The 13377-nt window shown below is 29.6% G+C and overlaps 1 protein-coding gene across 1 annotated transcript; it reads left to right on the top strand.

The window, feature by feature from the left end:
* The first annotated feature begins 2290 nt into the window (after positions 1-2290).
* Positions 2291-11958, top strand: LOC131052061 (protein DETOXIFICATION 40). The gene is made up of 9 exons (XM_057986641.2): positions 2291-2657; positions 5934-6478; positions 8726-8812; positions 9010-9066; positions 9151-9389; positions 9499-9617; positions 9800-9886; positions 11470-11548; positions 11636-11958. The coding sequence occupies exons 1-8, from the start codon at positions 2343-2345 to the stop codon at positions 11545-11547; spliced, it is 1527 nt and encodes a 508-aa protein (XP_057842624.2). The 5' UTR covers positions 2291-2342; the 3' UTR covers position 11548; positions 11636-11958.
* The last annotated feature ends 1419 nt before the right edge of the window (positions 11959-13377 follow it).

The raw sequence follows: 13377 nt of genomic DNA, 5'->3' as shown, positions 1-13377 counted from the left end.
AACCAAGCTCCAGCAGATACAAATAGTATACAACAACTTAACCTAGTTTATACATACGCTAAACATGAAACTTTAAGAGCTTATGTAGCTGATTAGGAAATCTAACATCTCCATCATGAAATTGTAAAAATCGATATATAATCTCTTCGAAAAGTCTATTGTGTGGAACCTTCTTTTTCAACTAACGATACAATGAATCAAATTGTTACACGACGTCACAGTAAAACTGTAGCATTTCTATTTCAGCTGAGTAATATGATTAGAAAAAACAGCTAAACATCTACTTTTCCAAATATTTATCAAAATAATTTTATCTCAATGAATCAATAACCACATTCTTATAAAATCCAATCCCAACACAATTTAAAATATAAGATTTTCGAATAATTGTGAACAAATAGGAGAGATATTTTTTCATTCATTTACCTCATATTCATTGTAATGTGCCAACAAACTTTCAAGTCTTCTACGTAATCGAAAGTTAGCTGCGAGGGATAACCATTTCTCCCTACTGGAGAGGGTAGAGTTAATAATTTTATAGCTACTTAGATTCGCCTACCATCAGATCTCCTGCAATATTTAATAGACCTCCTGCAATATTTAATAAAGAGTGTACTTTTAGGAATAGACAATTTGCTGATTCACTTTTAATGTCCACAGCTAATTTGAGGAGGTCCAACAGCTATTCATCAAACGTGACAAAATTGACTAGTTGAAAGCAATCACATAGTTCACCACACGGCTGCATTAGAAATGCTCTCTTTGTACTTACAAAAAGAATGTAGAATAGGGGTTGAAAGAAACATAGCTGATCTACTACAAGAAGGTACCACTTTTACTTAGCATTGAGTTAGTATAGATTTATATTATTTTGGTTTTTTAAGTGATTTTTTAATTAAATGATTTAATGTTTATCATTTTTCTGTTTATTTAAATAATAAAAGATTAATTTGTTATTATAAAATATAAAATTTATATCATCTAATTTTCTGATTTAAAATTTCTGAACAAAACTTTCTTTTAATTCTAACTACCAAATCATCAAATAAACCATAACCATTCATTTCTAACTACCAACAAATAAAATAAAAATTTTAATCTAAAAAATCAATCCTAATTCTTAACCATCATTTTAATCAACTAAATCCTAATCATTCATTTCTAACTACCATCTATCTAAATCAAAATCAACTTTAAAAATTGACCATCCACTTAAACTTCAAACATTTTTTCCTTCGATCTCCAAATAAATCTACTTTTTCTCCTTTTATATTTGACCCATCAACCTGTCATAAAGAAACAGTGACCAGCATTAGAAAAGGCAAAAAAGGGTCATTAACACATTGCAAGAGGAAAGTTCTATGTTTAATAGATTTATATTTATCAACCACATGTTTCTATTGAATTAAGCCAAAATAATGTAGATTTTACACAGCTGTTCAATATACCTTACACTTTGATAAAATTGATGCAGAAATTGGGTAAACATTCAAATATAGAGAAAGAAGAAGAATCTATTAATATTTTTTATAAATAAAATATATTTAAAAACATTTAATATTAATATTTTGTAGTAAATTATAGTTGATATTTGCATAGAGTGATGGTTAAGTTGTAGTGTTGTTGTTCCTACCATTAAGATTCAAACCTCAGTGGTGTGTTAATGTTGAATATTCTAATTGGGGATGAGGTCCCTTATTTGTGATGTCTCTGCTAAGTCATTTGTGCATAAGTATTGGCAATTTGAAGTGCACAGTTATTGGAGCATCTTTAAGTAGGTATCCGGTGACACTTTGAAATGTGTACTTTTTAACCCTTGCATGCATAACAGATCAGCCAAAACAATAGCTATAAGTAGTTAAATAGCATATAAAAACAACAAAAAAAAATTGTAAAATCCAATATACTGTTTAGAATATATAGCTCCAACAATTTGTACATAGATTCGCTTACCACCACATCCTCATCCTCATCCTCATCCTCGAGGGTACTACTAGGAATAGACCATTGTTGCGAGGGTACTACTAGGAATAGACCATTGTTGACTTCACTTTTAATGGCCACAACTATTACGGAGAGTTCCAACAACTTATTCATTGTTTTGAATGTGACCAAATTGACTACTTGAAAGCATCACGTAGACGACCATACAGTTCCAATAAGAAGCCACACATGGTGGGACAGGTCACGTAAACCAAGGGCCTTCAAAAATCTACAGACAATTAAGAACAAATTGATGATAAAAGTAAAAAGTAAAAATAAAAAACCATTCATGATCAAGATCCAATTATTGAAGGTGCGAACATTCAAGACATTCTTGATCAAGAACCCCTTGACTGAATATGGAGCCTGAGGTGCAAGAGTCTCTCCTTGACATATCTTCCTCTACTCCTAGTCGCAGTCGCTTGGATGACATTAACAGATTGGAACTCATTTTGTCTGATTTTGATCAGCCATGGAGAAAGAGGATAAAAGATGCAGTGTTCTTGGAATCAAAACTTCTATGGCGTCTTGCTGCTCCTGCAGTTGCAGTCTACATGATAAACTATATGATGAGCATGGTCACACGGATACTCTGTGGGCATCTGGGGAACTTGGAGCTTGCTGCTGCTTCTCTTGGGAACTCTGGGATTCAAGTTTTTGCCTATGGACTCATGGTACCTATGATTCTTCATTACTTTTTACACTGTATTTATTGCATGCAAATCAAGGAATAGGTGGATTGAATCTTTCGTTACAAACACGGTTTATAAAGATAAGAGTAACAATGAGTGTTAAGTATATCATTAATTTTTGTGAGATAAGTTCTTGTGAATCATTATGTGTGAAAGATAGGTGAATAGATTTTATGCGAAACTACATAATTGAATTCTGATAACAATTTCATAACTATAACGATTTTTCAGTCTAGAATATCAAGAATACAAAACAAATATATGAAACATAAACATACAATCAATTTTGTTGAAATTTGTATCATAGTTTTAATGGATCCAGATCTGAATGTTGATTAATCGATAACATAATTTTTATGTAAGCGTGCAATCGTTCAGTATTGTTTAACAGAGCTTTAATGGAACTGTCTAATCGTTTAATGGGCTCATAGAATTTTATTACCGATAAACATTGACCAACTTGTAGAATAGTTTAAGCTCACAACAACAATAAGAAGCAAATTCAGATTGGCGTACTCCTTTGTTTAGAATTGCCTAGAGAAGCTTCAATATCTTGTCAAAGCTTTTTGTACGGGAAACTCCAAGCTCCCTGGAATGAATTCATTCTTCATCAGTTCAAGGAACCGTCCAACAGATTAAGAGTTATTTCTTTAGATTAAGGTTCTGGCTTTGCTAATGACATATACCCTATTTCTTTTAAAATGTATATATTATATGTATGAAATTTGTATCTAGTTCATGATTGGATTTGATTGTGTGATCAATTTTTCATTAATATTCTCTTTCAAATGTTTTGTACATAATTCTAATAGATTCATGCATTTCAACAAAATGAAATTGCTTATCAAGATAGTAAATACGCTATCTACTACTCCTCTAAGTCTTCTAAAAGTGAAATGCTCCCTTCAAAGTTTTGTTACTTGGTTAATGTCGCTAGAATGAACAAGAGCTGCGTTGTAGCCCAGTTTTCTGCAAGAGTTTTCTCTGTTTTATGAAGTTTTAAACTTAATTTTTGCATCTGGTTTCTTTGGTTGATCAAAAAGTTTTATTTTTTGTCAGAATTGCAAAATTTGTGAGCGTGTAGCAATTGTATGGATTATCATAGGATCTGTGAACTAACCTATTATTTATATACAATTAAGGTTTTGGGGTAGAATCATCTTGTAATTTGTCTCATCAACATGTCTAATGAAATGTGTCCTAAACTTAACTTTTTAAGTAATTGATCAAAACTTAATCATGATATCCTTAACAAAAAATATCATTTGCTGCTAAAAATATCATATTTTTATTGCACTTCTTGTGAGAACTTTAAAACTTAGAAATAAATAAATTATCATTAATTCCAAATAACAATGAACAACTAATATGAGCTACATATACATAATATTATATAATGTTATAGATAATAAGATTGAGTTTCTCACATTATTGACTGTTTGTACATCTATAAGAAAAAGGTATTTCTAATGTATATATAGAAGGGAACTCACAAGTGTGAATTTGATGTCATCCATGATAGGAAGGTTATGAATTGGAAGCTATAAAATATCATAGAAATGCTCGAGAAAGTATTAAATGGTATGTGTAACTTCAATACCAGCCAATATTACTGGGAGGCATATCACGCAGCTGATTTTGTCGCTAACAGAAGATATAATATTCAAACAAAATATTTGTATGCTCAAAAGAATATGACCTAAAAGCATTGTAAACAACCTCTGTATCTAACTAGTTAGAACATGGTTTCTTTAGTATCTAACAAGTTAGAACATGGTTTCTTTAGAAACCCACTTTAAAAACATATAAATAAAAAAACAATAATAAATATTTATTTTTTTATCGACAACTGGCATACATTCAGGCTGTCCATAAAATAATCTTCAAAGCTGACCGACAACTGACCGGAGTACGTTGCTCCTGGTGGACGGTCTTCAGTCGATCAAGGAAATTAAATGATGTCTTTATTTCAGTCGTATTCTCTATTCATCAGAAAGATCCAGAAGCTTCTACAGCAGATCTACAGGATCAAGCATCTGCCGACATACAATTAAAAATAATTAATTGAAAAATAATAATTATTGAAAAGATTTTCTTTTTGAGTCCCTTACAGAAAAAATAGTTGGCTCCTCTTAATTTTTTTCTGTTAATTTTAAAACTTCCAATAGATGCTTTTGCAAAGTTTTAAACTTTTAAATTTTGAATGTTTTTTGAAATTTTAGAGCTTTGGAGTTAGTTTTCTTTTTCTGTGCATATTCATGAATATAATTTCATTTTCACAGTTTTTAGGTCTACTGATCTATTTTGGAAATCTAGGGTTTCATGCAGTAAATTTTCTTAAAATCAATAAAACAAAAATTATTAAAAAAAGTTATTGTTAATTAATTAAATTATTTTAATGATAATAATATAGTCCGCTGTTAATCTTCACACAAAATAGTACTGTAATTTTTTTTTTATCTATAAATCATAGTGTTTTTTGTTCATTTTTTGTAGTTTTACAGCAATAATACGTGAAGATTAGCGGGCATCCAATAATATTAGTTCAGATTGTAGATTAGATTTGATTTCTAATATAGAAAAAACAAATGCTCCTACTTGTTGATCTAAGCTCGGTTCTTCATGGAATTATTTAAAAAATCAAAATTATTAAAAGAACGTAATATTTAAATACAAGATTGTTATATTATATATATTATTAGTTTTAGATAGGCTTTGCGAAACCAGTGTTCATTAAATTTCTAGCAGAGAAGACAATAAAGACGATGCCTGCACTTACAAAATTCTCATTTTCAACTACTTAAATAAATAGTCAAGGAAATGTATCAGTTATTCAACTGATCAAATTGACTGGTTGGTATCTGAAACATCAGTCTATTATAATTATTGCTTTTGTTTTTTGGATTTTTATTGTGTAAATTTTTTAAAGTTTACACAATTGATATCTAGAAAACAAAAACAACAACCTGAAACATCATGAAATATACAGCTGAAATATAAAACCAAACAGAAAGGGCCTAAAAAAAATCAACAAAATAAATCACACTCTCTCTTAGAGATAACTCTTACCTCTGCTAACGGCATTAATTTTGGTAATTTGTCTTTTTCTATCTAAATACTAACTTATATATTTGAATTCACATTGAATCCTACATAATACTAAATCATGATGAAATGTAGTTGTTCGTCCCATTAATTTAATCTGACTACTTTACCAGCAAACAATATTAATGCATAAATTTCGAATTTGAAATGCAGTTGGGCATGGGCAGTGCTGTGGAAACTCTGTGTGGACAAGCTTACGGAGCCAAAAAATACGAAATGTTGGGAATATATCTGCAAAGATCAACAGTCCTACTCATGGCCACCGCCATTCCTCTGACAGTAATCTACATATTTTCCAAGCCAATTCTGCTACTTTTGGGCGAATCTGAGAAAATAGCATCGGCAGCCGCAATATTTGTATATGGTCTAATACCGCAAATCTACGCGTATGCTGCTAATTTTCCAATCCAGAAGTTTATGCAGGCACAGAGCATTGTGGCGCCCAGTGCTTACATTTCGTTGGGCACAATTTTTATCCACCTGTTTTTAAGCTGGCTGGTTATTTACAAGTTTGGCTGGGGAATTTTCGGGGCTGCGTTTATTTTGAGCGTATCTTGGTGGATTGTTGTTATAGCGCAGTATGTTTATATAATGAAAAGTCCGAGGTGTAAGAAAACGTGGACTGGTTTTTCTCTTCAGGCCTTCACTGGATTGTCGTCATTCTTCAAGCTTTCTGTCGCTTCTGCCGTCATGTTGTGGTATGTGAAAATATCTTTCCTCTCTTTTTCTCTCTTGGTAATTAGGTTTTTTATTCTTTTGTTCGTTTTTTTTTCAAATTATAAGGCTGGTCATCTGTTTTATACACAGTAATATTTTATAATTGTTTTGGTTTATTATCTACTGCACTTTAAGTATGAGCTCTCAAAAAATAACTTAAATTTAAAGTGTTGGTTAATGCTGAATTTGATTATTTTATTAATATAAAAATATTTTAATTCAAATATATCAATTTTTCACAATTTTATCAAAAATACAATCTAGATGAAGAATAAAATATAAATATTTTTGATATATTTAATATATTATGGAATAAATCCTTTATTCAAGAAAAATATATGAAAACAAATTATATATATTTTTATTTCATGTTAAAAAATATATTAGGATTTTAAAGAAAAAACTTACTTTTTAAAACTTTGTATGGAAGAGTTAAAATAAATTATATATGATCTTATAATGTCACAAATACATTTAGCATTTTTGTTAAATCTTAATTTTAATATAACTCTAACCCTAACTCTAATTATATTTGCAACCCTAATATTACCCTAACTTCATTCCTTTATCTAATTCTATTTATAAACCCTAAATAATATGAAAAAAATGCATACACATATATAATTTTATTTAGCTTTTGATAATTATATGTGTGTATGAATATTAGTTTATATATATATATATATATATATATATATTTTTCTTATTAGGAAATGAATAAATATGATTAGAACATAGTTTTTTTTTCTAATTGTTATCCTAACCTTAATTTATTCTAAACATAACTTTGATCCTAACCCTATCCTTAAACCATAATTATAATCTTGATTATAATCCTAATCCTAACTATGTCCCTAATTTTAACCCTAGCTCTAAACCTAATTCTAATCATAATTGTACACTAACTCTAAATATAACAATTACCCTAAACATAAACATTAATATTTAAACCATGTACCTTAAGCCCTAAATTCCAACCCTAATGTTAATCCTAATTCTACTAATAACTCTAACCCTAATTCTAATGTCAATCCTTATGATAAACGTGACCTTTACCATAATAGAAACCTTAATTTTATATGTGTGTAGACACATATATAATTAATATGCTCAATTAAAATGGTATATAGGTGTGGGGGTTGTGTATATGTATGCATATATATAACGAACTAAAGTAGTTTGTTTTAAATAAAAGTATGGGTGGACAAGGTTGAAGCCATCTTGTTGTGTTGTCTTATAGGAGCTCAATTTCTAGGTGAGCCATAAACCCCTTAGGCTAAAGTTCATATAGGGGTTTGGTACCTCCATGAAAACTGCTCCCAACAATTTATAGTTATATTTTTTATTCCCATTTAAAGAAAAAAAGAAAGAAAGTATAACACACAACACACATTCTTATGTCTAAAATTTATTTCAAGATAAATATTCAATGAAAACCTATCTTAAATAAATCACAAGGAGAGGGTTTTTTCCCTTCTTTTGTGTGAAGAAAATATAAGAATTTGGGCACAATTTTCCATTGTATGTACTGGTCTTTCAAGGCATTAATCATTAAGAGAATATACATATTTGTCTATTATATCAAGAAAAAAAAATGAATGTTTTTTATAATCAATAATCACAATTTATTAGTGACAAACATGGTGCAAGGGGAGGTTTATACTTATGGATATTGTTGTATGTTTCTTGACATAAATATGATTGATCAACTATCAAATTTAAATCATAATCACATCTTATCATATGAAAAGAAACAATAATAAATTTTGACCTTTTATCTTAATATGATCTCTTTTCTTTTAAATAAAGAAGATTAATATTATAATTTAGATAGCAAACTTCAAATAATTTTTATACTACTTTTATTAATGATATTTAATAATAGAAGTCAATAAATGTAAATGATTTTTTATCTAAAAGAATAAAGAAAAAATGATTTACAATATTAAAAATATATTAATATAAATATATATTTTTGATATTTTCTTATTAAAAATTTAATATAATAATTATATATACAAATAGAAATACTGAAAATTAAATTTTGAAAAAAAAAATCTTTCTTTTTTATTAGTAGTGCAATAACATTTTAGTATACATCATATTAATTTAAAGAGCATTTGCATTTTTAATAAAGTTGATTAGTCTTAATTAGTTCAATTAGAAAAGAGGTCAAACATGCTAATAAGAGTTTCTAAATCATGTTATTTTGATTTGGCTTATATCAGTTTAGAAACATGGTACTTCCAAATATTGGTCCTCCTCGCAGGCCTCTTGAAAAATCCAGAAATCGCATTGGATTCTCTGGCTATATGGTATTTTACTTTTGCCTTCTAGAAAACATCAATTCAATTTAATTTTAGAATATGTAAGAATATAATTCAAAAAAAAATTATTAATAGTTTTTTTAATATAAATTTGTTGGTCCACCTTTTAAGAGAATTATTAGACCCATTGCAAAGATTGGGATAAATTATTGAATTCACTTGTACCTTCATCTTTCTTCATGCAGTATGCTAATTTTGGGGTGGGTGTTCATGACATCTGTTGGGTTTAATGCTGCTGCCAGGTAAATTATATTTTTAAAAGAGATGATTTATATAAATGCAAGACATGATATATTTTGTGTTTTGTTGTCTTGTTATATATTTAGTGTTAGAGTAGGGAATGAGCTTGGTGCTGGGAACCCAAGAGCAGCAGCATTTTCAGTGATAATGGTGAACATGGTCTCCTTCTTGATATCATTGATGTTTGCCATTGCTGTTATTATTCTACGAAATGTGATGAGCTATGCCTTCACTGAAGGGAAGGAAGTAGCAGATGCTGTATCAGAACTTGCCCCATTTCTTGCTGTATCTATTGTCCTCAATGGTGTACAACCAGTACTTTCAGGTTATCATTTAATTATGTTTTTTCAATTTTCAAATTTTCATTCATGAATTTGCATGCATTAATTTTATATATTTTTGTAATCCATAAGCTATTTATAATGTGATTTTAGGTGTGGCCGTTGGTTGTGGATGGCAAGCTCTTGTGGCTTATATAAATGTAGGTTGTTATTATATTATTGGAATACCTTTGGGATGCTTGTTAGGTTTCAAATTTGATCTTGGAGCAAAGGTATGGAATTGTATGTCAATTTATTGAGGGTAGAAATTTGTTGAATTGTTTTGTGTTTAGTTTTAAACATGTATGTATAGTTTTAGATGTTCAAATTGATTTGAGAAACATGTTGATTTAAGAATCAAGGAGAAACAAAATATATTCTCTTAGACAAAGAATCGTTTTTCTTCTAATGACAGGGAATTTGGTCAGGAATGCTGGGTGGAACAGCCTTACAAACTATAATTTTATTGGTTATTACTTGTAAAACAAATTGGACAAAAGAGGTAAGTTCTAGAATTTTACAAAGATTCTTTTATTTAAAATGATATATGTATGAGTGTCTTATGTATGTGTATGTATATATATGTATGCATATACATACATACATACATACATGCATACATGCATGTATGCATACATACATACATACATACATACATATATGCATACATACATATGTATATGTGTTCAAAATTATATAACTATGTATGTAAGTTATATCATATAAGTAGCTTTATTATAATGAAAATGATTTTTATTTTTTACCTTTTTTTGTGAATAAGTGTCTTATATTACTTTATAATATTACACATTTCTACAAAAAGTGGTGCATTGAAAATGTAACATCTCCAAGTCCATACATGACATAATCTTATTTGAAAAGTTTAAAGAGACAAGAGACAAGGTTTCTAAGTAGCAAGAGCTAAGCAACTAGGAAGGGGTGGATCATGATAATTTGTCTTTCCCAACAAAGTTTAGGATATTAATAGCAAGGTTGTAATCGGTACACAATTTCTTAATTTTATTCTTCAATAGGGGCTATGTATTACAAATATGACAAATGGCCAAAATAAAATGAGATTTTTTATTTTTAAAATCTATCCATCTAGATGCCATATGGACATTCTAAGGCTCATAAGAGGCTAATGTTTGTAGGATTGTTTAGATAAAAGATGAACTACCAATCACTAGATCTTCTTAGAGTAAGTTGGGAAGCATATGCACACTCTATCAATAAATTTGCATAATCTATCATATATAGCATGGAAATCGATCCATGTATTCCATATAGACTAGTTATGATGGAAACCAATGTTAGGATCAAAGAGATCCAATTTATTCTCCATGTAGTACCAAGCCTCTCTTTCACTAGATGTCTAATCAGTAAGAAAAGTCCCACACTCATCATATGCTAATTCCATGGCGTTAAATCCCCACACCTCCACAAATAAGCCAAGTAGTGGTGAGAATTAAATCAATAATCCATCTCTAAAGGAGAGATTTTTCAACATCATTAGGAGCATTAAACATTAATGAATCCAAAAGAATGGTTGCTGACAACAAAAAGAACCCATAAAGGTTGGTTAGTCTCACGTCCTTGGTCAATCTATATGTCCATCGATTTCCCCCACCAATTGGGATCAAAGATCATCTTTCATCTTATCCTATAATTTGGGACACTCCATTCATCAGCTTTCATTTCATATATTCACTATCCCTTCTGTTTTGAAGCACTCCCATGACCAAGTCACTATCAAAATAGTTTCTCCTTCTCTCCATATCAGGGAGCCCATGTCCCCCTATTTATAAAATTGATGATTAATACATAATACTCATAAAAGCTTTTACAATAAAAATATCCTATTTAACTATCTTTAATATAAAACGATATGTTTTACTTTATCAAAAATCCATTACGAAATAGCATAAAAAAAATATTTTACATAATTTTATTTTATTTACTATATTAGAAATATCTCTATCTTTGCTCATATATTAATAAATTTCAAGTTACTTAAATTTCTTAAACAAAGTATCAAATTATGTAAACATACATTTTTTTTTAATATTTTTTTACAAATGGTAGGTGGAAAAAGCTTCTCAACACTTGTCTACTTGGGATGCTAAAGCTCAAGATGAATCAAAAACATGTAATGAACAATAAGGTGATACATTATATTTTTATCTTTAGTTTTAAATTAGTTAATAGCATTAAAAGATATGTGTTATAACTATTCATTTTGTTTTTGTAGGATTAAGGAAAAAAATTCACTTTATAGCAAGACTTTGTTGGCCTCTTTCACAATAAGGAAGAGTCCTGGGTGGTTGCAAGAAGTTGAATCTCACTTTTGGGCAAAAAGTGGAAGTGTTTGCTCTGTTTTTCAAAATTTCCGTCGATTGATGTCAAAATTTGATGCACTTAGAGATTGAATCTCAAAAACTTCAGTAATAGAAAATGTAGTGCTCGGAGTCTAGTTTTCAAATATGTAATTTATTTTACTACCCACATGGTAGAAACCACTTTTTAGTAGGCATGTTTAAAAACCGGTTTTTCAAAATGCCTGTTTCAGGACCATACCACACATGTGTACGACCACCCTTTTTTGATGCAAATAAATGAATTTTTGCAAATCCTTCTAGGAAACGATACCTAAGACACCAAATATTGATGATAATATTTTTGCTTTTTTTTAATTGAATATATTTTTTTTATTAATTTTTAACTGACAATAAAGTATATTTTCAAAACATCCAGTGTACGACCACCATAATTTGATGAAAATTCGATATTTTTGAATTTTTTGTTTTTAATATTCAAAATAATTATATGTAGATCGATGTCATATAATTTATTTTTCTAAAATCCTAAAAACAAAAAAGTTATTAAAGTTTTAGTGAACCTTGGTATTTTAGGTTTAGGTTCCACTTTTGATTAATAAATAATACAAAAATAGTAAAAATGATCTTATCACTATGAAATTTACATTTATGAAATCAGGACGCTGAAAAATCTAATGGGTTTTTGTTTCGTCAAAAAATTCAATCAGAAAGGCCCTCAAAAAATTAGGCCAAGGTAGAAATCTGATGTCGTTTTACCTTAGCCATTTTTTTGGAGGTCCAAGCATAGGCTTGGTGGGACCAAGCTAATCCCGAAGCAAAAAGCAACGCTAAGGGTTGTTTCTTGCCCCTAATTTTATCAAACGAGCACCCATTTTTTAAATTCAAAAAATGGGCGCCCGTTTTGTTTTGTACCATTGAAAGTAAAACAGGCACCCGTTTTTAAAAATGGGCACTCAGTTCTAAAATGGGCACCTGTTTCCTTAAATAATGGGTGCTCATTTCTGAAAAGATCCGTTGGGCCAAAATCTGGCCCACAAGCACAAATCCCAATGATTGAATGATTTTTCAATCATTGTCTAATAGGTATGATATGCAAAGAGAATATTTTGATTAATCATTCTCTTTTTTTGTCTTATTGTCGATTTGGTAAGGAGATCGATTCGAATTCAAAATTTGGTGCAGCCATGGGATCAAATCAATGCAGAAAGAGGCAAAGGAAGGTTGTGACAGCTGAGGAGATTGCAACAAATAGGGAGAAGGAGGCAATACATCAATGAGAGAGAAGATCAAGAATGAGACAAGGAGCTACAATTTCCACAATCATTTCAGAAGATGAGAACATCAATGAGACCATAAATGCTGACGAAGGAAACATAATAGAACCATTTAATTTTGGTGCATCTTCTAATCCATTGTTGGATACACGTATGTCTTCATAGCCCTATGTTTTTTCTCATGAAGAAATTGGTGATTTAATAGAAGCAGGTTACTTATTAAATCAAACGCCAATTGAAAATCAAACCCCAAATGAAATTAGAACTCAAGTTAAAACTGAAATTGAAATCCAAATTGAAACCCCAAATGAAACTAGATCTCAACTTGAAACTGAAATTGAAACTGAATTTGAAACTCCAAATGAAATTGAAAATCCACC

Source organism: Cryptomeria japonica, chromosome 4, assembly GCF_030272615.1.
Source record: "Cryptomeria japonica chromosome 4, Sugi_1.0, whole genome shotgun sequence".
In the NCBI taxonomy this organism is placed as follows: Eukaryota; Viridiplantae; Streptophyta; class Pinopsida; order Cupressales; family Cupressaceae; genus Cryptomeria; species Cryptomeria japonica.
Note: the sequence above shows the minus strand (reverse complement) of the source record. Positions and strands in the feature narration are given on the sequence as shown.

Excerpts from the sequence above, each read along its gene's own strand:
- LOC131052061 (XM_057986641.2), top strand. The coding sequence starts at position 2,343 with ATGGAGCCTGAGGTGCAAGAGTCTCTCCTTGACATATCTTCCTCTACT. Across the intron at positions 9,618-9,799 it reads AATTTGATCTTGGAGCAAAG|GGAATTTGGTCAGGAATGCT; the intron begins GTATGGAATTGT and ends TTCTAATGACAG. Across the intron at positions 9,887-11,469 it reads AAACAAATTGGACAAAAGAG|GTGGAAAAAGCTTCTCAACA; the intron begins GTAAGTTCTAGA and ends TACAAATGGTAG.